At 40.6% G+C, this 26,308-nt stretch overlaps 1 protein-coding gene across 1 annotated transcript in view; it reads right to left on the bottom strand.

Annotated features, from left to right (window-relative positions):
* Window positions 1–1,942: 1,942 nt before the first annotated feature.
* Window positions 1,943–26,308, bottom strand: part of TAFA1 (TAFA chemokine like family member 1) — a 211,570-nt gene continuing 187,204 nt past the window's right edge. Inside the window, exons 3-4 of the mRNA XM_062008547.1 lie at window positions 6,555–6,679; window positions 1,943–1,960 (exon numbers count right to left, since the gene is read on the bottom strand). Of these exons, the coding sequence (XP_061864531.1) occupies window positions 1,943–1,960; window positions 6,555–6,679 (143 nt within the window). The remainder of the gene's footprint in view (window positions 1,961–6,554; window positions 6,680–26,308) is intronic.

Below are 26,308 nucleotides of genomic sequence, written 5' to 3'. Positions count from 1 at the left end.
CATGGCGTGACACGTCATGTAGCTGCCTTAATATACAGTGTAATTACAGTGACAAATTTCTGCCTCTTGGAACATCAGGGATTGCCCTGAAGGAGAAAGAAAGTTAGTGGGAGAATTTTGACCAAGTCTAGGTCAGGAAGTGCAAAACTTCCTCTGCATTGGATTAAAAGTGATCAGCATGGCCAAAGGGGTCCTGTGAGAGACAGGTAAGCAGGCTGAAAGGAAATTGGAAATATTAAAGAAATGAAGCTGGACTGGACAGAGCAAGTTTTACAGTTCCCTGTTCCTCTTTGATTTGATAGAATTAGGCGTATGGAAGGGTAGATGGTGCAAACTTGTGCGTGACAGCAAGATACTTTTCCACACGAATAAACCCCCTGAAATTAATTGGACTGCTCACAGAAGTGCCTAGGAATGTGAACTAGGCTTGCACATTTCAGCCCTCAGATCTGATCTTTCTTCAGCAACGCAAGGGCCAGGCTGCATGGGGAACAGCAACAGCTCGGCTAGAAATGTGAATTCGGACTGCTCGCAGTGAGGAAATCAGTGTCTTTGTGGACACATCCTTGCTGGGAAGCACCTCATCTCAGCTGAATTCACCTTAGGAAGAAACAGACTAAAATGAAACTGAAAGAAGCTATCCCTGAAATGAAAGCAGGGCTCAGACACAGTTTGTTTACCACAAGCTGTTGTGCTTTTGCTGTGCCATGGAGTTACCCACATGTACGCTTTTAGCTGATGGCAAACGCTCTCAATGCGAATTAGGTTGGCTTGAAATGAGGGAACCTTAAATCTGGGTTGTTCTGCTGCCTGTGCTGGGGGGTAAGAGCACACAAACAGCAGTCCCTTGCGTGTGAGTGTGCCTGAGCATTCGAGGTGTCCACAGAGGCATTTGCTTAAGCTGAAATACTTGTTGACCAATTGCAAATGGGCTCATGAAAACCAACTGGTATGTAAAAGCTCTCTCACATGTTGATCTGGAAAGAACCAGCTTTGCTGTTGTTACAAAGATCTAGTGAGCCAACAATGCAAAGCTTTGCAGTTGGTTACTGGGTTTTTACTGTAGTCTCTACCAGCTATACAAAGTCTGAAGACATTGTATGTACAGTACATCTTTAATAAGAAGGGAGCTCACAGTCTACCAAAATCTGCCAAATAAACTTTTAATACATACTGTACTTCACTCAGGAGTTGTCCATCTCTTCATGGTGGAATAGCTATCAGCTCTAAAAATATTTTCTTGGAAGAGGATAGAATTATCATTGTTATATATCAATCAAGTATGGTTAATGAAGCAAAGCCAGCATGCTAGTATTGCACAAGGGGAAAAGCCTCCAGAACACAAAGTGGAACAACAAATGCCCTTGAAATTCTGCTGAAGGGAACAGGATGCTCTGGATGCCACATCGGTAGGATTCACGTAGCTCTTAGGTGTCCTTGTTCTGCAGCAGGTTTGCTTTGCCTCTTCACTGCCACATTTCCCTCTGAAACAGGTAGAGATCTTGCAGACCATTACAAAAAAGAACAAAAGTTTACAGCAGCTGCAGCAAAGTGTGGTACTATTCAATTTCTTGAAGACTGAGGCTTTTATTTCAAAATATCATATATTAATATATATATATTTCTATATATATATACTTTAACTGGTATAAAGTAAATTGTAGATCCAAACTTATACTGTTGTTTGTACTTCACAATCTTGGAAACTTTAGCAAAGGAACCATTTTCTTCATTTTTATTTTCAGCTGTCAAAAATCAGGGGCCTTATTTCCACTGAATACTTTCTTCCACCCAGTAAAGCCACTGTTGTTATCTGGTAAACAGTCAAAGTGCAAATAAGAAATCCATTTGGCTTGGAAATGCTGAGATGGTTTTAAACTTTCAATACTTTGTCCTCATAAATCAGCAGGGCTTTCACTGTCTCCATGCAGCCGGTGCTCTGTTAGGTCCTGGGGTGGATCTGCAGTAAGAAAGTGCAAAGGAGTCAGTTATATAAAATATGCTATGAGAGGAAAGAAAAGGCCCAGGCTTCATGGCACTTTGCCCTGCTCATGGTACGACTGAGTTTAAATCACAGTCTTTTGGAAGGGTTCTTTTTTAATGGAGCTAATTGGGTTTTAAGGATGTGAAAGGGGCAGATCCTGAGCCCGTGCTTTAGGAGATCCCAGATGAACCTGGGCTGGTGGCACAGGAGATGCCAGGACGGAAGCCATGCTAACCCCAGCCTTCCACCCTCCCCTCTCAGAGTGATGCCAGTAGCTTCTGCTACACAAGGACATGCAGGTTGGCTCCATCTTTCAGGTTCATTTGGAATCCCACCAACCCACTTACCCAAAGAGGGGCAGGAGAGGAGTGAGTAGCTCTATAATAAACCAGAAAGTCTGCCTGACTTCCTCTACTCACCTCGAGTGAGATAACACAGCCTGCACCAGACCGTGAAACCATCGCTCTTTATGACTAACACCATAATTGATCTGAGCGAGCACACTAATGGCTTCAAGAGGAAACACCACCGCCCAGAGGGTTTTTTAGGATGCTGAAATAAAAATGACCAACCAGAAGCAAAAATAGGTCTCTCAAGGAGAGGCTTTTGTTTCTTTCCCTCACTGGTACGCACAGCACAAGGGCTCCGACCCTTTGCTCGATGACTAGGTCAGCAAGGAAACAAATTGACTTGAATACGAGCAGGCTCTGACATTAAATCAGGGCTACAAATTATTAGCTAAGCACTGGGTGATATGATGAAATGCAGCAGTAAGTCTTCTAGCAAGAGATATTTACTATCTTGTGCTTGACTGCTTTGAACTGACCTCTTAATTACAGGGACTGTTATCACAGAAATAGAGACGTTTCCTCACAGCTTTAAAGAAGAACTTAGTCTGGAAATCATGTGACATATTAACCTAGTTGGGTAACTTAAAAAAGAAAAGAAAACGCTAGGTTCATTTACCATTTCCTTCCTTTCCCCAGTTCTTGTGTTTTGTTCTCCTGCTTTGCTACTGACAAGTGACCGAGCTGTGTTTTCTCTCTTGCAGATGAATACATCCCTTTCTCATTTCTACATTGCCTCAAGAATCTGTGTGGTTGGTGTAGGTACAGGGCATGACAAGGGATCACTCTGCCAAGAGGCTGTGAGCACCTCAGGAGCTATTTGCTGCAGCATGAGGTGAGCAGTGGCAGGTAAGAAATGTGATGCTTAGGGGGACACTGTAACATGGCCTGCATTTCTCTGATGGCAAAATGTAGGGTAGACCAAGTGTTAGTCTAGAAAACGGGAAAGGGGTGAGCTGCAACAGAGGGCACAGGCTGTGATGCTGGAGAGATGCTCTACTAGGCACTAAGTACTCAAACTCCTTAATTTCCATCTTCCACAGTATAAGTAGGAAAACAGCTCGTCAAAGTATTTAAAGGGGTGGTATGTGGATGCCAGGTGGGGTAGACACCAATCCACTGTCAAGAGCTTGTGAGTGACTCTCACTCTCAGATAGGAAGGAACAAAACACGGGATGCATGAAGAGCTATGCTTTCCTGTCTTTCAGCAGCTCTGGTTCTTACAGGCATTTATGTGCCCTTATGGGCACCGTCTCCCAGCACTCAGACTGAGACTGTGCTCTTGCATTTCCCCTTGTGCTGGTTGCTCTGCTGAAATGCAGTGATATGATCTCCAGCCAGGTCCTAGTACAGCTCCAAGAGTCCCATGTTTTTAAGGAAAACATTGACACTTATGTTCTTAAAAAACAAGAGAGGAGTGAATAGGGGTTAAAAACCCCCTTTGAAACTGTTCCAAAAACTGTTACAAAATGGTTTCCTTCCAGCGTTTGTCACCTGCTCTGACCACCGATAGACAACAAATCAATTGAGAGCTTTACCTCTTTGGCTTTCACAACTTAATTAGTGTGCTAAAGGACCAAACACAGGAATAAATACATGAAAAGGGAGGAATAGAGGATGTGCTAGCAAAGCCTTCCCTAGATCTGTTGTGCACCTTCTTCTGACACCTATCAGTATTAACTACATCTGAGAACCAACTGCTAAGTAATACCCTCTAGTGCAAAATGAAATATATCATGTATCTAGATGTATTCATATATATACATATATACACAGGCTTATATGTGATTTATTCTGGGCTTTGAAGGATGTACTAATAGGTGTTTTAATTCTGTGAGTCATAAATCTGAGTGTTTTCCTTGTCAGGGCAGCAGCTGCCTAATGTAACTGTATTTAGTGTAAAGAAAAGCCTTTATTTAAACAGTTCACAGCCTGTGGTGACTTGCTCTAGCTTTTTGGCTTATCACCACAGCGAGATCTAGGATGTTGACTGATTTGTCTTGTTTCTTCTGCTTCCTCAACTTCCTTAACTACATAAATTAGACACACGTGGCCCAATCTTGCAGCCTGGATTGGGGTCAGTACAGATTATAGTGTAATCTCTTTCTCTGATGCCATCTGAAATGACAAAACAAACAAACAGAAAAAGCCTGTTTCAGGATCTGATTGCTTCCATTAGTTTATATTTATGTGGCTAGGCTTGACGCAGCAGCATGGACTCAAGCAAAGTTTCAGGGATTGGGAAGTAGAAGTTTTGCTTAGAAAATGCAAGAGACAGTTGCTAAACCCGTCATGTCATGTTGCCTTTGTCAATTGGGTTCTGTAATGATATTTTTAAAGCAACAAAGCAAAATTCTACTGGAAGCAGCACCATAAGGTAGTCCCCTCAGAAGCTAATTAAAATAACTCCTGTGGGTAAATGAAGAAATATTTTTCAGTTATGAGCACTCACTCTGTAAGTATTTAATTTAAATGAAATACAAGAATGCATACTGAATAGATTGGACCATACATCTGCGTGTTAATGAAGCTGCTAAATTTCTAGCAATCACTTCTAGATGCAGGCTATCGCCTAAAACCAGTTTAGATGATGAGGGTTGGGGGAGTTAAGAGCACAACAATTTCACAGGGAAAAAAAGCCCCAAATGCAATTCCTGAATTGTATAATTTGCAGGCAGGCTGCACTGAATTTAACAACAGTATCACACACTTCTTTGTGTTGCTTATTACTCCTTTAATATCCTTTCCTTTCATTTTAATTCTCCAATTCAGTGACAAAAATGTTGCCTCACTAAAAAGGACATGGAGTAAGTTTGTTTGTTTGTTTAATTGCACTGCAAGGCAGGATCTTCCAGTGGTGTTTCAGGGTGGAGAGATGTGCTGTGAGCGCAGAATGGTTTGCAGCAAGAACAACACTGCGGGAAGAATTCAAGCCAAGGTATCACAGTTCCCTCCATGCTTTTCTTTGCTCTGGGAGATGACAAACAGATAATATGCATCTTGTTTTCAAGGGCCACTGCCTGCCTTTGCACAGAAAACCTCCTAAATTGATATGTATCTTAGTAATTTAATGTGGGGGTGAGATTAGCCATGCCAGAAGGCACTGTTCAAGAAACTAGGGTTGCAATACAAATCATTCATAGTGGGGTAAATCACATGGAGGGAAAGAAATTAATTCAGATGGCAAGGGGGGCAGTGGGGGTAAAATCTCCTCCCTCAACAAAAGGCCTGGAAGACATGAGAAATGTCTGGAATCCTAACTAGTGTTAGGATTGTGGGAAAAGAAAGAAGTCAGGAAATCATGACTTTGTTTATGGGCTGGTAGCTAGGTATGAGTGTGCAGAACCTCTGAAAGAACGAGGACAATCTGGAAAATTTGCTTTTTTTCATTTAGTAGTTTTCAAAAAGTAGTTTCCACTCTAAAGAAAACCAAAATTTATTCCTTTACAAAATGATTTTGAGTTGACAGTCATGTAATTTTCTAGGAAAGAAATTCAATTGTGGTATGAAAATAATTCAATTAGAGTTGTTGAATAGAGGTAGAGGTGGCACTTTTAAGGCAATGGCTGTGAAACAATTGCACAATGCAAAAGCAAGGCTAGAATCTAATTTTGAAAACCACTTTTTTTCCCCCAAAGGTAATTCATAGTGGGAGTTTGGTCAGCTCAATCCCACTCTCTCTTTGCAGTTTTCTCTCTGCATTTTCCTACCAATGCTTGGTGAAAGTTGTCATCACCTTTCTGAATCCTGAGTATCTCAAGAGTGTGTCACTAATGGGTGCACGGGGCTAGAGCTGCTTTTAAGTAAGTCCTGAAATGCAGATAGTTGAGTGCTCAGCACCATTTCATATTACAGAGCACCTATACAGCTGCCAATACAGATTTGGCCTGGAACTCCCAAGGAAAGAAGGTAGGATGCAGAAGATCCCTTCAATCTAATATTCTACCCTTTAGCCAGCAGCAAGGGACTCAGTGATGTGCACTAGTTGTTTTTGTTCTGAGGTGATAATGTCTGTAAGAAAGTGACCTGGCAATTCAGCAGCTCCAACCTGCTGGTTATCAACCCTGGACCCAGCTGTCCAGCCTGAATCCATCTGAACTTTCTCTAGGAGGTATGCAGTGAACTTTAAGACATTGACAGTAGACATGGTGATGGAAAAGGCTAAGCAATCATTAGTGATTCCCCATTAAGAACTCCTGGATACAGACAGAAAGAAAACTTACTCTGGTGGTCTTGATTTTATTGCCAGTTGCACACATCCATCCAGAATTATCAGGCAACGTCTTACATTCCTCTCCTTCTAGGCAGGGCTCCATCTCACACCACCATTTCCCAATCACTATTGAAGCTAAAAGACAGAAAAATCCCAATGTTCACAACTGTTATAATGAAAAATGTAAGTAAATAATATCTCAGTGGTCTAACACTGCATTTAAGGGGCAGAATGTCCCTTCTAAACAGTTGAAATTGAGTTGCAAGGATTGCACATTTAATTACTTGGTTTCCATCCCATATTCTCTAACATAGGGCACTGCTGCTTTATACAACAGATTTTAGTCTACTGTCATGCTGGGACTGTGGGGAATGCTGTGATGACAGCAACACTGCTCCAGGCCAAAGGACCACCCAGCCCAACAGCGCTTCTTTGTGAGTGGCCAACCTGATCTTTATGGACAGGTATAAGAGCAAGGCAAGCAGAAAGAGGGTTTTCCTCAGAATATTCTCTAGGTCTTCAGCACTTGTGGCTCAGGGTACTCCAGAATAACCAGTGTCTGCTTTGCTTTCAATACCTACAGCTGGCTTTTCCTTCCACAAATCTGAACCCATGCAGACTTTTAGCTTTCATAGTATCAGTGTCAGAGCTAGAAATAGAAGGTAAGGTAACACTGAACAGCAGCCACAGTTTGTTGAAACATGATGAATTTGATAGAAACCATGTTATTTCCAGGGGTAACTTAATTTCCAAATATTTAACATTGTAAATAATTGTAAATGATGGCAGTGTTTGGATCTTGTTTGCATTTAATTGGCATATGTGTTTACAACCTTGAGTGTACCTTAATGAAGTGTCTTACCTGGGAATTAGCATCTGTCTATAAACTGAACTGTATCTTAATGACCTTTCTTGTCTTGGGATTTTGATAAACTTTAGCTAACCTTGCAAACTGTGACTAGTTGGTGCACGAGTGGTTTGTTTTTCTTGGCAGGAATTAATTTCATGGTTGCACACATGAAGCCTAACTGTCTGTCAAAGCTTCTTACACACTCACTCAAATACAGATGTTCAGTCCATTCATATCACCCCACATAGCTGCTTCAAGCCCATAAAATACCTTTGAATGAGCAGACTGCCTTGTAACATACCATTCTCTGGAAAATGTCCTGCTGTGCAGGAATTAATTTAAAGACATTTCAGAGTTTATAATTAAAGTCTTGGTTTATATTTCATCTAGTTGGAATCAGTTTATGCTCACAAAACCCCAAGGAAACACCCAAAGATGTTATCTGCAGCTGCTACTGCTGTCCATCCCTCTAATTCACAGAGACACAGATGAAGCTATAAATCTCTTTTTCTCTAACCTCATATGACTGACCCACACTGAAATGTGCTAAACCCACAGACACTCCTGGACTAACAACTGTGTAGCTTAGATCTTGCAAAGAGATTGCCAGCCCCCAATGCTGTTCAGCATGGGAGGGTTGAACACTGCAGCTTTGTGATGTCCTTCTCTTTGCACCTTTGGAAACAAATGTTGCTTAGACATATGGCTGAGAGGCCTCCGTGACTGAAGTAGGAGCACAGTGTTTCATGGGTGGCACCTTCATGATGAGTGAACATACTGCTTCACTTCCATGGGTGCATATATTTATGAAGTGTGTACAGCTGTTCAGATGCAAAAAAACCTCTGTTTTGTTACCTAGGTACACAGATGAAAACATCCAGGTTTTAAGGAGAACAGTGGAATTTGCATCATTATCTTCTGAGTCAGGTAGATCTCAGATCTTGGCAGCACTGAGAACAGACCAATTAAAGGCAATCAAAGCTTTTCTTAGGCCCTACAGTTCAACTGGGGAGATCTTTTCAAAGTCTCAGATTTTAAGACAGTAAAAACATGAAGCCACCAGAAGCTGTCAGGCTTGGAGGCCAACAGGGTGTAGCCCTCCTTCCCAGAGATGACACCAGATCTCAAGTCAGTTGAATTATGCTTGGCAGCTATCTCTCACCCCTTGATCTCGGTTCCTAATCCTACACTCAGACATCCTGTACATCAGCTTTTTAAACTATTCCACCTTCCACTGAGCTCAGACATGAACAATGCTTGGTGTTTTTCCTCTGACAGTTATGGATCACAGTTTATATTACATATAACCCTCACTGTACCTTTTTGGAAACTTTGTCTATTGGGAAACTCAGTTTTTGCAATGAGAAGCAGAGCCTTACAAAAGAGGATTTTTTGCAGATATCTGTGGCAGACAGAAAGGACAAGGAATGACCAAATAATCAATAGGTGATACATTTGTGTCCCCAAAAGTGTATCCTTATGTTTTTCCTTGGAAATTCTGGAATTCATGCAGAGCAACCTACATCTAAGGCAAGCATCAACACTCTCACTTTTATTTATAGTTTTATGCTTGTGAGTTTATTAGTGTTTGACATAACTTCACTGCAAAGACAGTGGGTCATTTGAGAGCAACCTGCTGACACTAATGAGTGCTAATGAGACTAATGAAAACATTAAACACTTACATGCAGGGAGCTGAAATAAATACAGGTGAACAAGTATCTCCTTCCCATCTGTATGGAGAAAATTGATCTTTTAGAGGATAGGGAGATGCATTGCTGCTATTTATTACTGATGTTTGGGACTGAATCCATCCCTTGTTGTAGAACAATGCTGAGAGCAGGCCAATGAAATATTTGTGCAGTGTAGCAGGGTTATTTACACCCTATTTGAACTGCTTCTATACAGCATAGTGAAAGCTTCATCTTATTGTTATATAATTAATGAAACGCCAAAGAACTGCAGCATAATTATACATCTTTGGAAAGACAAAAGGAAGCTGCTTATAAATATTCACACACATGTTTCACACCATGGTTGAGGAGCAGTGTGCCATCAAAGAAGAAAACTCTTTCCATGCAATGCTAATTCTTCATTAATAATAATTCATTTAGAAAGTAAACTAATGAGTTGAGATGTAGAGGGAGAACAGTCGAGGCTCTGAAAGGACGGTAAGGGAGGTACTCAGAGGTTTGGGAGGGGCCTTGCAATGCTATTCCTTTGGTGGCTGCAGGGTCACTAAGTCATATATATACACACACACGTCTATCTGATGAGCTGCTGTGGTCCTGATGCTGCTGTTACAGGATTGCTATGAGGGTATGATTGCTATGGCTTGGGCCCTCATGATAGTAGAAGCGAGCACCCAAGAGAAACAATTATTGCCTGTTTTCCAATTAGAAATCAATGATCTGTGTTTAAGGTCTGATCCAGTAGCAACAAAAGAAACAAGAATAAAAGAAATCCTCCTCAGTTTTAGCAGACTTCAGCCCAAACCTGGTGTCTGTAGAAGCTGCTGTTTGCTCAGACGTGAATTCCCTGCTCTGTGGAGGGATGGTTTAGGGAGGTGGAAGGGAAAAGCTGCAAGATGGTCTCTGAAGAGTGAAAGTCTATTATGAAATTTTGTCTGAATGAGGTGCCAGAAACATAGCTTAGCAGCAAAGCACTCTATGAGAACACTGGAAATGAATAAATTATATAACAGCAATGCATTTATAAGGCATAACAAAGCATGCATAATATATTGGTAGTTATCAGTTATGGAATTGAATTCTGGTGTGCTGCTTGGGCATAAAGTGTGTAGTATTTGTTTCTTGTTTCCAGTTCACAAAGAAGATTCCTGTAAATAAATGCAGAAAATTCTTCCGTTGCATCTACAGAATTTAATAACACATCATGTAATTATGTGTTATTAGTCAATGAAAACCTCATTTTTCAGCTTTGTACATGCTTTTCCAGGTGAAAATGGTTTCTTCTTTTATTTTTAAATGCAAACTATTATATAGTCATGGTTGTTGTCTGTGACAATTACTAAGGTCTCTGGGCTTTAAAGACCTAAGGCTGGATCTCTAAGCTTAGAAAATGCTGAAATATGTGGTTGAGGTTTCAGGTATCTCTCTGTAATAGTGAGAGCTGTCAGGGGGATACCTGCTGCTGAAGGAAATATGTGAGGACAGGAGGAGTGGCAAAAGAACTGAAAAGCACAATGGCCAGAGATTGGTGTGAGCAGTAAGAGGGTGATGTTTCTCCTAAAATCTGGATATCAATTTTTGTAAAAAGAGACTGCTAAGAGGTGTGAAGTATATGAAGCCATCTGCTATTCTTCCCTTAAAAAGGATAGGAAGAGAATAAGAATCAGAGCTGGAAAATTACTGAATCAAAACACTCTTCAGTTTTGAGCTTGTTGTAAGAATCTAATCTCCTAAAAATGTCTGAACATCACCACAGAGATTCTTGCTGGGTTAAGTTCTCAGATTCAGCAATACATTGAGTAACTAAATACAGATTCAGCCATCACTTTACTGCAATTTTATAAGAGAACCTTTGCTTGAGACATCATCCCTTCAGACAGACTGACCCTATCACGTGAGGATGGGGTTGAGTGTTCACAATGGCACAATGTGGCTCTGGAAGGACTTTCTTACTCTCCCCAGTGTCACCACTGCAAGCATCTGCTGGTATGGTCTTACTGATGTCCAAAACACCTACCATCCATGTCTTTGTACTGTCTAATAGCAGTAAAGCTGACTAGCTGACCCGTGACTAGTGATTAAAACATTTTTCAAGTAGTTGAAGTTCATTTGTGCTTGGCCAAATGTCTCATAACACATTTTTAGTGTGTTCCCTCTCCCCTGAAATATTCTACCTGTTGTGTCCTGATAAAATATGCACAAATCTATTACCCAACGGATACATATGCAGAAAAACAAGAGCCTTCATTAGCTGCCTGTTGCCATATGGCTGGTCGATTTTCAGAGTCAAGTGATGTGAGTGTAACCCATGGGTGACCCAGGGTGCTCTGGGAAAGGATGAGAGCAGCCCTTTGCTAGTGTCTGTACCACTATTTTCAGACCACATCGGCTACAGAAATACATTTATGGCAGATTGATTTACAGCTGGTGGAATGTTATTTAAACCCCCACCAACCGATAAACATGCTGCAAACTAGGGTCAGGTGCCCTGTGCTCTTGTCATAGGGATGGTTCTATCTGAAAAGATAAACTAAGGGAATTTTTCTTGTCCTAATGATGGTACTATGAACTTGCACGTGGTGTGACACTTTATATACAGTGATACCAAAAGACAGAGCTTGCATATTTCTTTAGGAGGTAGTTCAGTTTAGTTGCAATTATGTCTGCTGGGAAAAGACAGCACAGGACAAACTCTCTTCCCTGAACTGGGGATGGCTATGGTATAACACACTTACAGGACACTTAAATATCCACAGTCCACCTATCAGAAGGGCACAGTTTAAAATCTGTGTGGAGGAAGCTGCTTGCTAAGGTTGCCATAAACGAGCCAGCTGCCACTCCCCAAGGTAATTACTGATTTATTAAAAGTGTTGTCTTCATTCAAATCTCTTTGTTCTGTGATGGAACACAAGTATAATTTTGTTTTAAAGATTAAAGGAACATTTGGTTTTTGTAAACAAATCCCTTGGTGCTATTACAAATTCCATCATGCATAATCTTGACATGATAGATCTGGAGATATTTCAGTGCAACAATGGCACTGCAATTGGAACAAGAAGTGTGAGACTGAACAAGAGTTGATGAATTGAGCACACGATCCTTTGTATCTCGTGTCATAGTTTAATTGCTGCTTCAATATGCATGGAATAAGAGAAGTAACTCAATCATAAAAGCTTATCAGAAAGACTTGAAAACTCTGAAATTCATGAGTGGATATTAAACTGACCTTAACTGACAAGCTTTTCTTTGAAATTATGTTTTCCTTCAGTGCTCATAATGCTTATTTACTCTGAAACATTTTACAGAGCTGAGAAGTCTGTTAATGGGCACTTGTAATTTCATGGCCGTGTTGGTATTGGCACAGCTCATGTCTTTTTGCTTCCATTCAATTCAACTCTGAGCTGTATTATTTTAAAAGATGAAAATTCATTACCATTTACAGTGCTTTTTTTCCTCCTTTTTTACCTTAGAAGGCTCCCTGGATTGCACTTCTAGGTAATCCTTTGCTACAAATAATTTATACGATGATCTTACTTTGCTATCCTTAGAGTGAATAATCCTGAATTTATACAAGGATCATTATTTCCTCTGCAATACACAAGATGTGCCCTTGAAAAAAATAACCAGATGGAAGCAACTGAGAGTCTCAGACTCCAGATACTCCAGGAATCTCATGCATACACTCTGGTCAGATGATTCTTAGCTATGAAGCCGTAAGCTCTATTCTCATCACTACAAACAGGAATGAAACATTGTATTTTTCATAAACATCTGCCCTTGTTCTACTTGATCTCATTAATGCTCATACAAAATGAATGTAAATGCAGCCTGAGCATGCTCAGCACAAGTTCTTGTACAAATCTGAGTGTGAATTAGCGTAAAAGGCTTTGCAGAATACGTTCAGCTCTGCCAGTTGCAAAATGTATGCAAACAGAAGCCCTCTGAAGATGAACAGCTAAACAAAGATGCTGAGAATTGCTATAGTTACTGCAAACCAAACAGGAAGCTGCTTTAGATGAAATTTTGTAATACTCATTCTTCATCTTTTAAAGCACTTTAAGCCAGCACAAGGCTGAAATAACTGTGTTTGCTTTCCATACAGTCACCTCCACAACTACCTGAAAGTTAAACATACATCAAATAGGAAAGGTAACTGGCTGGTGAAACCCCTGATTCTGGCCATTATGTTACAGTTCTCAGGCCAGCAAGATTTCTGATATTCTACTTTAGTTGTGATTCCAACCCTTAAGATTCTGTGATCAATGGAAGAAGAGGTGAAGAAGTGAAGGAAGTGAGTGGACAAGTGTTGGGAAAAATGCTGGATATGTGGAGCTAATCTGAGCTGTCATTCCTTGTAGATGTGAGTTCATTTTTACAAGTCCTTCAGTTTTATCAGCTATCACAAGGTCACAGTCTGAGGCTTTACAGCAGGAGCATCTCCTGGTCTGTATTGCATGACTATAAACCAAATTCACCAGGATCTCAAGAAATCTATATTTCAACCTCAAAAGGTTCCTTGAACACAGGACAGTTAAGAAAAAAAGCACATGGTGAAAGGGATCAACATCAGACATGCCTTTTTATTTAAACACTTTAATTATCCATTACCCTGCAGAAGTAGTTCTGCCCTGATTGGCACCTGCAATTTATAACATGACTGTTCTTGAAAGCCAGACCTGACCATGTGCACAGAGATTGGGACTCAAAAGGTAGACATGTCTACAAGGTGAGCCTTCACCTTACTAATCAACGTTGCAAAACTAAGAACTCCAAAGCTGAAGCTTCCTTCCACCTGGAAAAGAATTTCCAGAAAAGTTTATCCAGTGCAATTTTAGGTATCCTGCTGCTGCCATATTTACTTTATGTTTTACTTGTCCTCTCCTCTAAGAAATCCCCTTGCACAGCCTAGGCTGATCTGCCATAGAGTTGTAGGATTGATGTTCTTTCCAGTGCCACTTACAGTATTTGACTTCTCATTCAATCAACTGATCTGTGTGAGTGATTTCTTGTTTGACGTGCTCCCGGCTTCTCCTCAGCACCTCTCTCCCCCTTTCTGCTCACTAATTCAGTTTGCACACCTGTGATCTCCAAGCCAAGGCTGGAAGCTGATGGCTCCTCTCCTAAGACACTGAGCACGGATAATGAAATGGTCACATATTTGCTTGTGTGTCACATTTAGTGCAAACCAAGATAGAGATGATGTTGTTTCATTTCAAACTTCAGGGGGTGATTTTTTTGCTCTAGCCCTGGACAGGGATCAGAAATGGCTTTGCTGCAGAAGGCAGGCTTCACAGTTTTGTAACTTAACTTTCTATGAAAATAGAATATGATAATTTGTAGAGTGCTTTTTGCATGGGCTGCCATAAATATGTGTAAACTCATTTACATAATTAACACAGGAGTTTTAATAAACTGTTTATATTCACAAAAAGAATGCAATTTGCAGGAAGAATTGTTCAGGTGTTAGGAAACATGGGTGGACCACATGAATTAAAAATAATGGCTTGTGGAAAGGTCACATAAACTTTAGATGCAAAGTGTCTAAGGTTGTTTTGGGGTGAAAAAGTGCTTCTGTTGAGCTGGTTAAGATTCACTGCACAGATTCATTTAGAAAGGGAGGAAAGAACGACCTTCTGTTAGCCTGGGGATTGTCAAGATCAAGGTTTATTCAAAGAAACAAAATATGTTATCTTAATTAAGTGTGTCACTAGATTTCCTTTGGTTTTTTTGAGCAATTGTGGCTGTACACTACTCTCAGGAAAGTGAAAATAGTTTTTCATTCACTGGGAGACCTTTGCATTTATCACGACAGCAGGTCATTGTTTAATCAAGCATAAGCTATCTAAGCCAGCCTGGGACCATCCCAATGTGGTTAATAACAATAAAACTAGCAACAAAAGCTATTACTTCACAGGAATTCAGCCAGCTAGGGCTTTCCCTGGGCAGCACTGATTTCCTCCCTCAGCTTCGGAAGCCAAGTTTAGCACATAACTCTCACAGGACACTTGCAAGGATGTCAGATTCAGGCTACTGCAGGTCAAAGGGGAGTAGCTCGCTCTGTCTCATTTTTATTCCATATATCCCTTTCTATGAGGTTGTGGGGTATTTAGCTTGTGCTGAGGTGAAGAGCCTGCCTCACTGAGCTGAGCACGGCCCCTGGCACAGCAGATCTGTACAGGCTGCAGGGCAAAACTTCCCTGCTAGTGCTGGGCAGGCACTCTCATCCTCAGAAACCAGCCTGGACTGATACATGACTTCTGCCCTACATCCATATAGCACTGAAACCACCTATTGTTTCTTGCCATCCTCTAGTTAATCAGTAATTGCTATTGCTGGCTCAAGGGATGCCTCTCAAGATGTGTGTGGGAAAAGTTGCCTTTGACCTCAGTATCATTTATCCTCTTCAAGGTTAAAGTTACCATGAACCAGCTAAATGCAAGCGGTTCTTTCCAAAACAGAAGCTGCTTCAGGTCTGTGAGCTCCTGCATGAGTACTGGGTCTCCCTAATTCCAAATGCTGTCTCTTTCAGATACCAACTACTGTCACTGCTCCAGGCAGGTTGAACTCAGTCATATCACAAAGACAAACTTCACACAGAAATAGCAAGTGGAAAAGAGACAGATTTTTTCCTCACCTGTATAAGCACAAAAAGCAAGCCCTCCATCACATTTAGAAAGGCAATCACAGGTATTTCAAATACCAAACAAATCCATGCTTATCTTGTAACTTCTGCTATTATAAAACTCAGGTGTGCTATGTTCTGCAAACATCTCATCTTTGCATAAGCCACTAGCAATCTCCAGCTCCAAGCCTGGAGAGAGCTTCAGTAACTAAAGCAAGGTGGAGAGCAAGGAAGGAAAGTATGCAAATTTCATTGGGCACACTATAATTACTAATTCATAGCAGAACAGATCCCAGTATTTCACACTTATCCCATGCAACTCAGTCACAGCAGTATTCATCTCACTATTAATTTCAAGAGAATAATTACTTTCTAAAGAAGAAAGAAACTACCATCAGAGGGCCAGATCCTCAGGTGGGGGAGATACGGTGATTTCTGCCAGTTTGATGGGTTTTGGAACCTTTCTTTTTCCTTCCTTTGAAAAGGAATTCAGTAATTGCCTAGCTGCCAGATTTACAGAGATAATCTATGCTAAATGAAACAAAACAAGAAGAAATTGTGAAGCAAAGAAATGCAAACACTTAATGGTAAAGTTTACATATCTGGATGTGAATGTTTGTGTGTGCCCAGGTCATTCCCAGTACTGCCTGGCAGGAGAAACAGTCTCTGTAGTGACATTCACTGCTGCATTTATAATGTTATGTGTCCAGATTCAACCCTTCAAAATAGCACAGAGTTTGGGATTCAAATAACATCCTTTTTGAGTATTAGCAGAGAGAAAAGGGGTTAGATTATGAGCCGCCTAAACGACCTACAAAACGAGGAACAGAGAGCTATATTATTATCTCAAGAGCCCAGAGAGATATGCAAACCACTTAAAAATTTTGCTTTTGGTCACTGGAAACTTTTGATAGCATTACTTTATAACCTGCAGCTCTCATCATTCATATATTTTTCAGAAAAAGCTTTGACCTTACCGTGCGCCACTCGCTGCCCTCGCATCCATCCTGCTTTTTCTCCCTGACATTTTCTTTTCCTTGTCCTTTTCCTTCATTTGCCTGTCTGGACTCACAGGAGCATCCTCAGCAGATCTGCCTTTTGCCTGAGCTAGTGTGCAGAGAGGAAGCAGAAGGAGGTAGAATTGGCCACCTGCAGCTGCCTCTCATCTTAAACCAGCTTCAGCTGCTGTAATTTAGATACTTCAAGATGCTGCCTTATATTAAAAAGAAATGGCTTGAGAATTACTACTGAGATTAATTGAATTTATGTCCCCATCCAGGAGTATGTGCCCTCATGTTGTGATTAAGATAATCCTTTGCTTGAAAAAGAAGTTAAAATACATGTCAATGTTGCCACTCTGCAGCGCTGTCATTGAAGTTTTTTACCTTCAAAAAAAAGAGAATTGGAACGTAATTGTTTCTTTTCTCTCTCCCAAGGTTTCATATTCAACTATTTTATTTCAGGTTCCTGTTTAAATTGAAACTACTACAGCATTGTATGCAAAGAGAAATCAATCTCAGAGGGAGGAAAAAAGACGAACCAAATATAGATTAAAAAGCTGCCTCTCCAAAGATTTTGAAATATGAGAAGCCTGGCTCTGCATGTAAGATTAATGACAGCCATGTGTGTGATGAATAGTTCAGCTCAAATCTAGGGGAAAGTTTTACCTTAAGTATCTGGTGTTCTGAATGTTGAAACCCTGATATCACACAGCCATGCAGCCAGTGCATGCGGCTGCTTTATTCTGGACTGCACAAAGAGAACTAATACACATGCCTATAGTCAACCCACATCACTTTATGACAAAAAAGGTAATTTCTCTCTCTCTGGATATCTTTCTTTCATTATTTTTAGCATGGTAATATATCAGCTTTGTTCATATCTTATTAAGAAATGTAGATACAGCACCAGTGACAGAAGCTTCTCGCACGTTGCAGCTTATGAATGGAGCTATTCTTGTACTTGAAACTGTATGGTTTTGAAGAATGGACAAAACTGAATATCCAGTCACTGTGCATTCAGGGGCTCATTTCATGGCCAGGGAGCATTCAAGACTTCAGTTCTACATTGGGAGCTCATGAGGAGACCTTCCAGCTCTGCCTTGCAGGGAGCACCAGTCCTGGCTGGGGAAATGCAGAATGTCTTCTGCAAAGAAGAGTCTTCAGTGGTTTAAGTGCTTCAAGATTTTATATCCTGATATAAATCAATTATTCAAACAGTGTCAGTATATTTGTTCATTGTAAACCAGGTGAAAACTCTCAAACTAGGACAGCTTTCAACCTCCAAAGGCTTTTTCAGGAATAGGGAGGCTCCTGCTGCAGCCAAATGTGTGCACCATCACGCCATAGAAGTTCTGTGTCTTTTTAGCACCTCCACTGCAAGGATCTCAAAGCAGTTTCTAAGCTGTGGCTTAACCCAGTGAAGCCCTGTAGAAGGGGAAGCATATTCCTGCCTCTGGATCACTATGGATTGTACAAGCTGCTCCAAAGGATATGGGCAGAAAGGGTAAAAATGTCCATCATCTTTCAGTGGAAATACTGGGTTATATCTGTGATCTCTTTGCTGGAGAGAGATTAGTGGCAAGCTCCCTTACGCTTTCTGTGGGCAGTGGAATAAAAAGACACTCATGAATTCTTTAGGAATGGCTGTAACATTTTATAGAGCTATAAAGATAACTCTTTTTTTTTTCTAATACTAAAAAAAAATGACCTGAGAGAGCTCTCAATGTACATTTCTTATTGCTATTTGGAAGGAAATTCTTCAAAAGCTAATGAGTTATGCAAACTTCTTTTTATTTAGTGATTGTATTTGCTATTACATTCAAAGGGAGCAGGTCAGAGAAGATGAATTGTGTGGCTGTTAGTGCTTTTTGGTTTAAATTGTGATTTTTAATTTAGAAAATCATTGAGGGCAAGTCATTTCTGTGGAATTTAGGTGACTGACTGGAAGCTCTCAGTCTTGGAAAGGGAGATCCTACAAACTAGTTTGTGCTAAAGAAAGAGAAGCAGGTTATGTTTGCAACATCACTGGTGCAGCCTAGTGTGTTGTGTGTTCTGAGTCTTCCTTCAGCCATCTGTAACACTCCCTCACAAAGCATCCCTCAGTGTGATTGCAGACAGCTTTTCTTGATATGTACCTGAAGAAACTATAAAATGGGAGAGAAAAAAATATGTAGACAAGCAGCCAGCCATGAAATGGATTACATCTATTTACAGCTATATATTTCTGCACCACCTTTTCTCTTTATGAAGGCACTGAGAGAGATGGACCGTAGGGACACACCTTTGCAACATCAACTCTCCATGCAGAGCTGTCTGGTTCTATCACAGTGAAGCTAAATTGCAGCAGCATTTGAGTGAGACCTTGCTAAATTCTAGTGAACAGATTGGGAGTCAAATCAGGTCCACAAAGACAAGATAACTACCTATTTAATATCCCTAAGGGATTGTCTGTGACCAATCTCAGCACAGCACGCTGCATTACGTTTTTGTTCTGCAAGGGTAGAGTAACAAATGGGACTATCAGAAAGGGCCACAGATGCATCTTCTGTCATTTTAAAGAAAACTAGATTTGTAAGAAGTCAGCCATACTGTATGCAAAAGAGGGTCTAAATGTACTGGAGTAAGATTGAAGACTTGACATTTAAATTGCAAGGCTGAAATTTTTATGCATGCATGCTGTTATGGCTGTGTGAGTAGATGAAGGGTAGGAACAAGGAAGTGAAGTGTTCACCTTCTGATGATTTGCAAAGACAAAAAGAGAAATTGTTGTTTATAGCATATCTTTACAAAATGCACTTGCTTATTATTCTGTACAAAGATCCAGAAATCTCCTGCTTTTGCTGAACTGTTGGAAAACACGTGCATGTAAGTGGCAGGGTTTCACACTCTTATTTCTAGTGATGTGATATAAAGAACTTTGCACATGGACCATGTTATGCAGTTCTCCTGCAGGCATTACTTGTTAGTTCTGCTGGCCACAAAACTAGTGGCAAAGCTTCCCCCAGAAGCTGAAGTTTCCCTTCAGCTGAAGCAGTCTAGCAGTGCCAATGGTTTCAGGTACTCCACCAAGGTGCTACTGATACACTCTTTAGATTGAATGACAAAATGGAGTTGAAACCAGTTTATACATCGAGTCAACACATTCAGTTTGAAGTCATGCAAAGAATATTGTATCTTTGCCTGAATTTCCCAAAACTGAACACAGTATTCGAGGTGCAGCCTCACCAGTGCAGAGTACAGAGGGACTGTTGCTTTCTTGGTCCTGCTGGCAGATAGCACAAATACACTTCTGGATTTAGGGCTCATGACAAAAACCTCACCACTCCAATCCTGATCCTTCCATAAATACAGCAGAGTATAGACAGAACAGCAACAATTGCAATCCCCAGTCTAACAATGATGTGAATCATACATTACTGTAGATGGACTTGTGCCAAAGCTCTAAGCTATAAAACATGAAGAAAAACAAAAACTCACTGCCTTGGTTTAACTAGAAGGTGATAACTGCAAATATACTTCACAATGTGCATCACAAATAAGGGTAGAATTGAACGTTAAATCCACCAGCATTTCATAATGCAGGACTACATCCTAACCAGAAATGCAATCTGTTATCTCACTAATTTTGACTCTGTCTCTTTCTGTCTTCTTCAGTTTAGTGCTGATAAGATCCGATTGAGAATTAGTTTGCTCCATTTGATGCTAATTCATGTGTATCTCCAAGACTTCATACTTTGTCTGTCTTTACTAGAGCATATACCTATAATGCAATAACCTATAGTTTTTATGATGACAAGCAAGCCAGAGAAGGAGCTTCAACTGAGCCAAACTGTACTCATCCTCAGCCTTAACATAAATGTTGTCTTATTTTCCACATCTCACTTCAAAACAGTTGTGAGTCATTGCAAATGTCCATCTCATGTAGAGGTTTGGACTGGACCCATGCTTTTACATGGCACAGGTAGCTGCTTCCCTTTCAAGAGGCTCAGAAACAGCCAGGGTAGTTTCAAGAGAGGATCAGAAACAGCATCAAAACATCATCTCAGCTGTCTCTCTTTGCTGCTCTTCCACGGAATCGTGTCAGATGCTGAAGGCATCTCCTCCAGAGGCTTCTTACAAGGCAATTCAAGGGTGAAACTTTACCCCAATTACTTGCTTAGTGAGGTGTACATTGTACCTCTCTCCTTCAGCAGGGCTGAGTAGTTCCTATAGAGCTTTCATGGCAGCAAAAGACGACCACGTGAGTTAACTTTCATTTCTACCAGTTGACCATAAAAGAAGAAACACAGATATGTGTCAGTCTAGAAACGATACACGAGGGATATCACAGACAGATTAATCTGACGCCTTGGAGACAGCATAACTCATTTGGATGTAAAGGGAATTCTCCTCAGTGACACAGAGAAAAATCTCCTTTTATCCTTTTCTTGGCAGCATGTGAAACATTCTGAGGCACATGGGGAATGCTGTCATAATTGCTGACACCATCCTGGCCAGAGATACTCAATTAGCCCAGTGCCCATTTCCCTTCTTGGCTATAGGCTTCATGGGCATTTGTGATTCAGTTCCCTAAATGTACCATAAAAGCATAGCACCAATTCTTCTGTCCCCTCATAATAGGAGAACTAGTGATACAGTGGACAATGGTGGGATGACCATGAGTATTACAGCCCCTCCTGGGAGCTGGGACCATAAGCCTTGCACAACTCATGCTAGTCTGTAACACAGACCAACAAGTCCTCCCTCTGTAGTGGTTAAGTCCAGGCTGACGATGGCCACAGGACATCACTGTACTCGCTGCAGCTTCAGCACTGTCAAACTCTGCCCTCCAGCCTTCCCTTAGAAAATTTATTATTGTAAGCACTGTTAATTCCTTGTAACTGTCAAGAGGCTTTATTTTTATTTCTCCCCTGTGATGAATTCCCTGTTAACCAAAATAATGTGACAAGGAGTAATTGTCAGAGAGGTAAATTCACACTCTGCTCTTTTGTTGATTTGGCAGTTTTTGAATTTGCATAGACAGCAAGCAATATGTTTTCAAATATACTGAACCTGAATAAAATCAGATGTCCTTACAGTACAACTCCTGTTATCCACGTTTCCTAATGGAGGGAATTGTGGACAGATGTAGGTCAAGGCTTCAGAGCAAGGCTCGCTCTATGAGTTGACACTATTTTGAGGGTAACTTGCCACTGCCTGGAGATATTTGGTTTTCAAAGCAAGTATAGGTCAGCTCTCTTAGAAAATGAGTATGGAGGTCTGTCCATTTGGTGCATCGTTGTGCACCACTTCATAAAATCTCAAGTAGACTCTTCTCTACCCTAACTGCTATTTCTGCTGTGAAGATGTGCAAAAGGGGCTACACTCATTTCTCATCAAGAACCTGAATCAACACTCCTGGAAAACTCCCATTAGCTTGAATGTGAATTGCCTTATACCAGTAGAAAGTTATAAATATGGATTAGCACCACTGGCACAGAACTGACACTATTGTAAAATATGAGGGATGATTACCTTGGCCTGTTTTATTCTGCATGCTGCTTCAGTAATACAGCTTCCAAGGCCCACCAAAGTTTGCAATAATCCCCTAATTTGCATCAGATGTCTATCCTCTGTTCAACAGCTTTTTAATGTCCCAGGGCAGTGATACTGGGCACACAACTTTGGCAGAGGTCCACCTGAAATATGGTGTTTCCCTTGCAGCATTTTATTAGCAAAAGACCAGGTAATGGAAAGAAGGTCCAAAGATGTGTAAAAATAATAATAACACTGAGATACTGATTTGTAAGGAAACAGTTCTTGATTACAGCAGAATAAGCAATACTTAAATTGGAACAAGTAGAAAAATAAATAGATAAATAAGGATATTGGGTATTACTATAGAGGGAGATGTGAGACTCAAGGATTAACAAACTCAACAGTAGGCTGGAGGTGTGTCATCAGCACAGGGAGTCCTAGAAGAGAGTACAATACATCAGCTTTATACTAGACCTTGATGAGGGTGGTTGACTAAGTTTATGTCAGTGTTTTGCAGGCAGGCAAAATAGGGGTGAACAACTTAATCAAATAAACTAGTAGAAAGACTGAGAAGAAAAGTCAAGACTAGGTCTGTGGTCTTCGTTTTCACTGCCTGTAACGTTGACTTTCCTTGGAAAAGGAAATGATATTAAAAGATATTGAGCTGAGAATATCCCCCTGAAAACAATGTGTGCTTGTTTCTGGCTAGACACAGGAATAGAGGCTGGAGAGATCCTGGAAGGAAACAGTGCTGCTGAAATGCTGGTGTAAGTGCAAAGACCAAAGGGGCAGCTAAACCAAAACAGACTGTGTCACTAAATCACATGTTTTTTCTGGAAGGGATGAAGATTAATCAAGACAGGACTAAAAGTGAGTCTTTGATAAAATGCTTAAGTGGCCACACTTGAACTGCAAATTATTTGCATCAACTAGGAGGATGAAACAGTAGTTTTCCATTATGCTGCAGGAAATAGCTGCTTGCTAAATAACTCTTTTAACTTTCCTCTGGCACCTATTGATTACATCCACTAGAAATTAAGAGTAGAAGGCAATTAAGTTCAAAATTTAATGGTGTTCAGCTCCTGTTAATTTACTGCCTGACCTGATCAATACATTACACTGGATAACAATCTATTCCAGCAAGGTTTGGTTCCTCCAGTGTCCCTTTCACTAAAATTACAATAATGACAAACAACCAAAGCTTAAGCAAATAATACATTAAAATAATACAACAACATACAAAATAATTAAGAATTGAATTATTCACTGTAGTGGTGAAAACAACTCCTTAAATGTAAATTGATTTTTATACCAGAACTTGGACTTTGTCAAAGTGTTAGATAAGCTACAACCTCAGCCTCACAAACCCCTCTGGAAGTCAAAATCTCAAGCAAGTTTTAAACACCTCACATACACAGCAGTACAAAGAACCCACCCTTAATCTAGAGGCAACATTGACCTGGGAAACTAAAGATCACTGGTAGTGAAACACAATCTTGTTCTGTAGCCATTATTTGTTGTACATAATAGTTGAGATCCCTTGGTGACTAAGTACAGTATAGACTTCGTGTGTACTAATATAATCCTTGAAGAGGACAATCTGGGTGCAAAATGTGACCAGTAGTTCAGCAATGTGTAAAGCAATGGAGCCTTTCTCTGGAGAGGTTTCTCCTTCCAGGTGCAGAATTAAGTGACACCCTTCTATGTGTGTCTATGTGCACACATGCCTATTTAACTGGCTGACTTTTCACCACTTTTGGTGTTTGCCAAATTTCAGCACGTCAGCATACATTCAAAACAGAACACAATGAGGTTGTCTGCAAATATCCTCTTCACTGATGGGCTGGATCCCTACCAGCATTCACTAGGTAGCCAGCACACTATTAATCACTATGAAACATTTTCATTTATTTTGACACCAAAGAGAAATTGGAAAGAGGATTGTTTTTGGATGAGAATTCAAAGCAAGCTGTAGGAATATCTCCCATTACCTTTGGGTTTCCCCAGCCTGAGTGCAGAACAGGATCCTGTGGGTCTGCCCCCTCTCTACCCCCAGTGCTACATGCTTTTATCTCATTCTTCACAGTAACAGTGGTCTGAACTGTGTGTGCCTTTAATCTAGTTATTGCACACTGCTTTGGGTTTCTGAGAGAGAAATAAATCCCAACTGTTTGAAGTTATTTACTGTACCCAGTGTTATCTAATACAGCAAGACTGCTCCCACTCTGCAGTGTAACCTCTCTTCACTCCTGTGTTGCCCACAGCCTAATTTTCTAAGCCCATGCTCCAGTCCTTGCTGAGTGCCTACCTTGTTTTGCAGTGTGAACTAGTAGATTGTGGTTCCTTTTTAGACTTTGGAGTGCAAATATAGCCCCCCTTGGACTCTGCAAAACTTCTGGAAAGAACCTCTGCACAACTATGGTGTTGCTTTCTTAGTGGAAAAAAACACCCCAAACAAAACTAATGCTGTAATATTTCCAGCTATCTGTCATTTTTAGCTGGAAAATGTGGTAGGTGGCAGCAGCATCTACATTCTTTGACATATCATAGTATGCTACAAAGCGAATACAAGGGTACACATAAGCAAAATGTGGTGTACAAGCAGGACACTACAGTAATGCAGTTGATTTGTATTCCACAGAAAGCTACATTTATCAAGACCTAATATTTCAAGGAAAGCTAGAAGAACAAGTTCAGGATCCATAGCCTCAGCACAGGGATACTGCAGTAAGCCTTGTCCATAATTCTGCTCAAAACCTGTGGACTCAGCAGAGTCAGGAGGGGCTCTGGCTGGCCCTTTTGCTTCTTCTGAGATCTGTCAGCAGTGCTAATGTTCCTAGCTACACATTTCCTCCAGGTCCATGACTATTTGACAGTGATAGTTGAGAAGGGATAAATAAGGGACAAATAAAAATAAGAACAGTAGAATAAAAATACAGCAAGACTCAGCAAAAGGCAATTAATACTGGCATAGACATCCACCAAAAACCAGAGCTGGGACTCACAGTGATGAGGAGGAAACAGTGTGACAGGTCATTAAGATCCAGGTGGTCCTTACAGGACTTCTACTAAAGATGAACTGTTGGAATTGAAAGAGCAAGTTTATCACTTTGCATTTTTAGCATTGGTCAGTAATAGAGACCAGTGCTTTATAGTTGCTTCTTCACTCATGCTATGGAGAGCAGAGTCTAGAAAATGCTTCACAGTTAGCAGCTGATTTGATTTAGGAATGTATTTTGTGTCCCTGAACAATCTGCTAGCTGAATGTGTTGATTAAACTTTGCTTATTTTAGAACTATTTGGTGAAAAAAAATTTAGAAGGGGACAATTTACTCTCCAGCTACTGTGGCAACATTTCAGGCATGCACTAGTGAGAGTTTATTAGCTGGGTTGAAACCCTTCATTCTCAACCACAACCAATTTATTCCTGTAACTCTGCTCCCTCACAGGTTATCATCTGTACAGATTAGACCTGAGACCTGGAGGTTATTTAAAAACATGAATTTCTATTGCTCTTTCTATTGGTTCAACAGTAATCCAGTAATAAATGATTTCAATCCCCTTTTGCTTTTCAAATACCAAACTATTTTTTATTACAAATATAGATGGAAATGGGGGAAAAAACCCCTAATTAAAGAGCATTAAATCAGCAGGGCAGGAATTCCTTACAGTGCTTAATATACAAATCCATTCACAGGCAGGGTTTTTTTCCTATACCAAATATGATTATGTTAACAAGCTGTAATATTTTTGTCATTCCTGCCCCAGACTTCCATGTTGCATCATATTCAAAGTCAAGGTAGTCTTTTCACATCATCTCTTTATGGGACAGGCTTCCTTACCTCTGAAGACCAGGAAAACCCCCATCATGCTCATTTCAGAGTGCTCCTAGTACCAGTGGCAGAGCAGCCTCACAATTTACCTTCTGATTCCCCAGGAGCTGCTCAGCCAAAACAGGCTGAAGGTGCCAATTGCCCACAGCTGCTCCTCACCCATCAGCAGCCTCTAAGGATGTGGGCCCCTCAAACCAGAGCTGGAGGTTCTCATGCTGGGTTCATGCCTAATCAGAGCTACTGATTTTGG

Source organism: Colius striatus, chromosome 15, assembly GCF_028858725.1.
Source record: "Colius striatus isolate bColStr4 chromosome 15, bColStr4.1.hap1, whole genome shotgun sequence".
NCBI lineage: Eukaryota > Metazoa > Chordata > Aves > Coliiformes > Coliidae > Colius > Colius striatus.
This window is presented reverse-complemented; position numbering and strand designations above follow the sequence as displayed.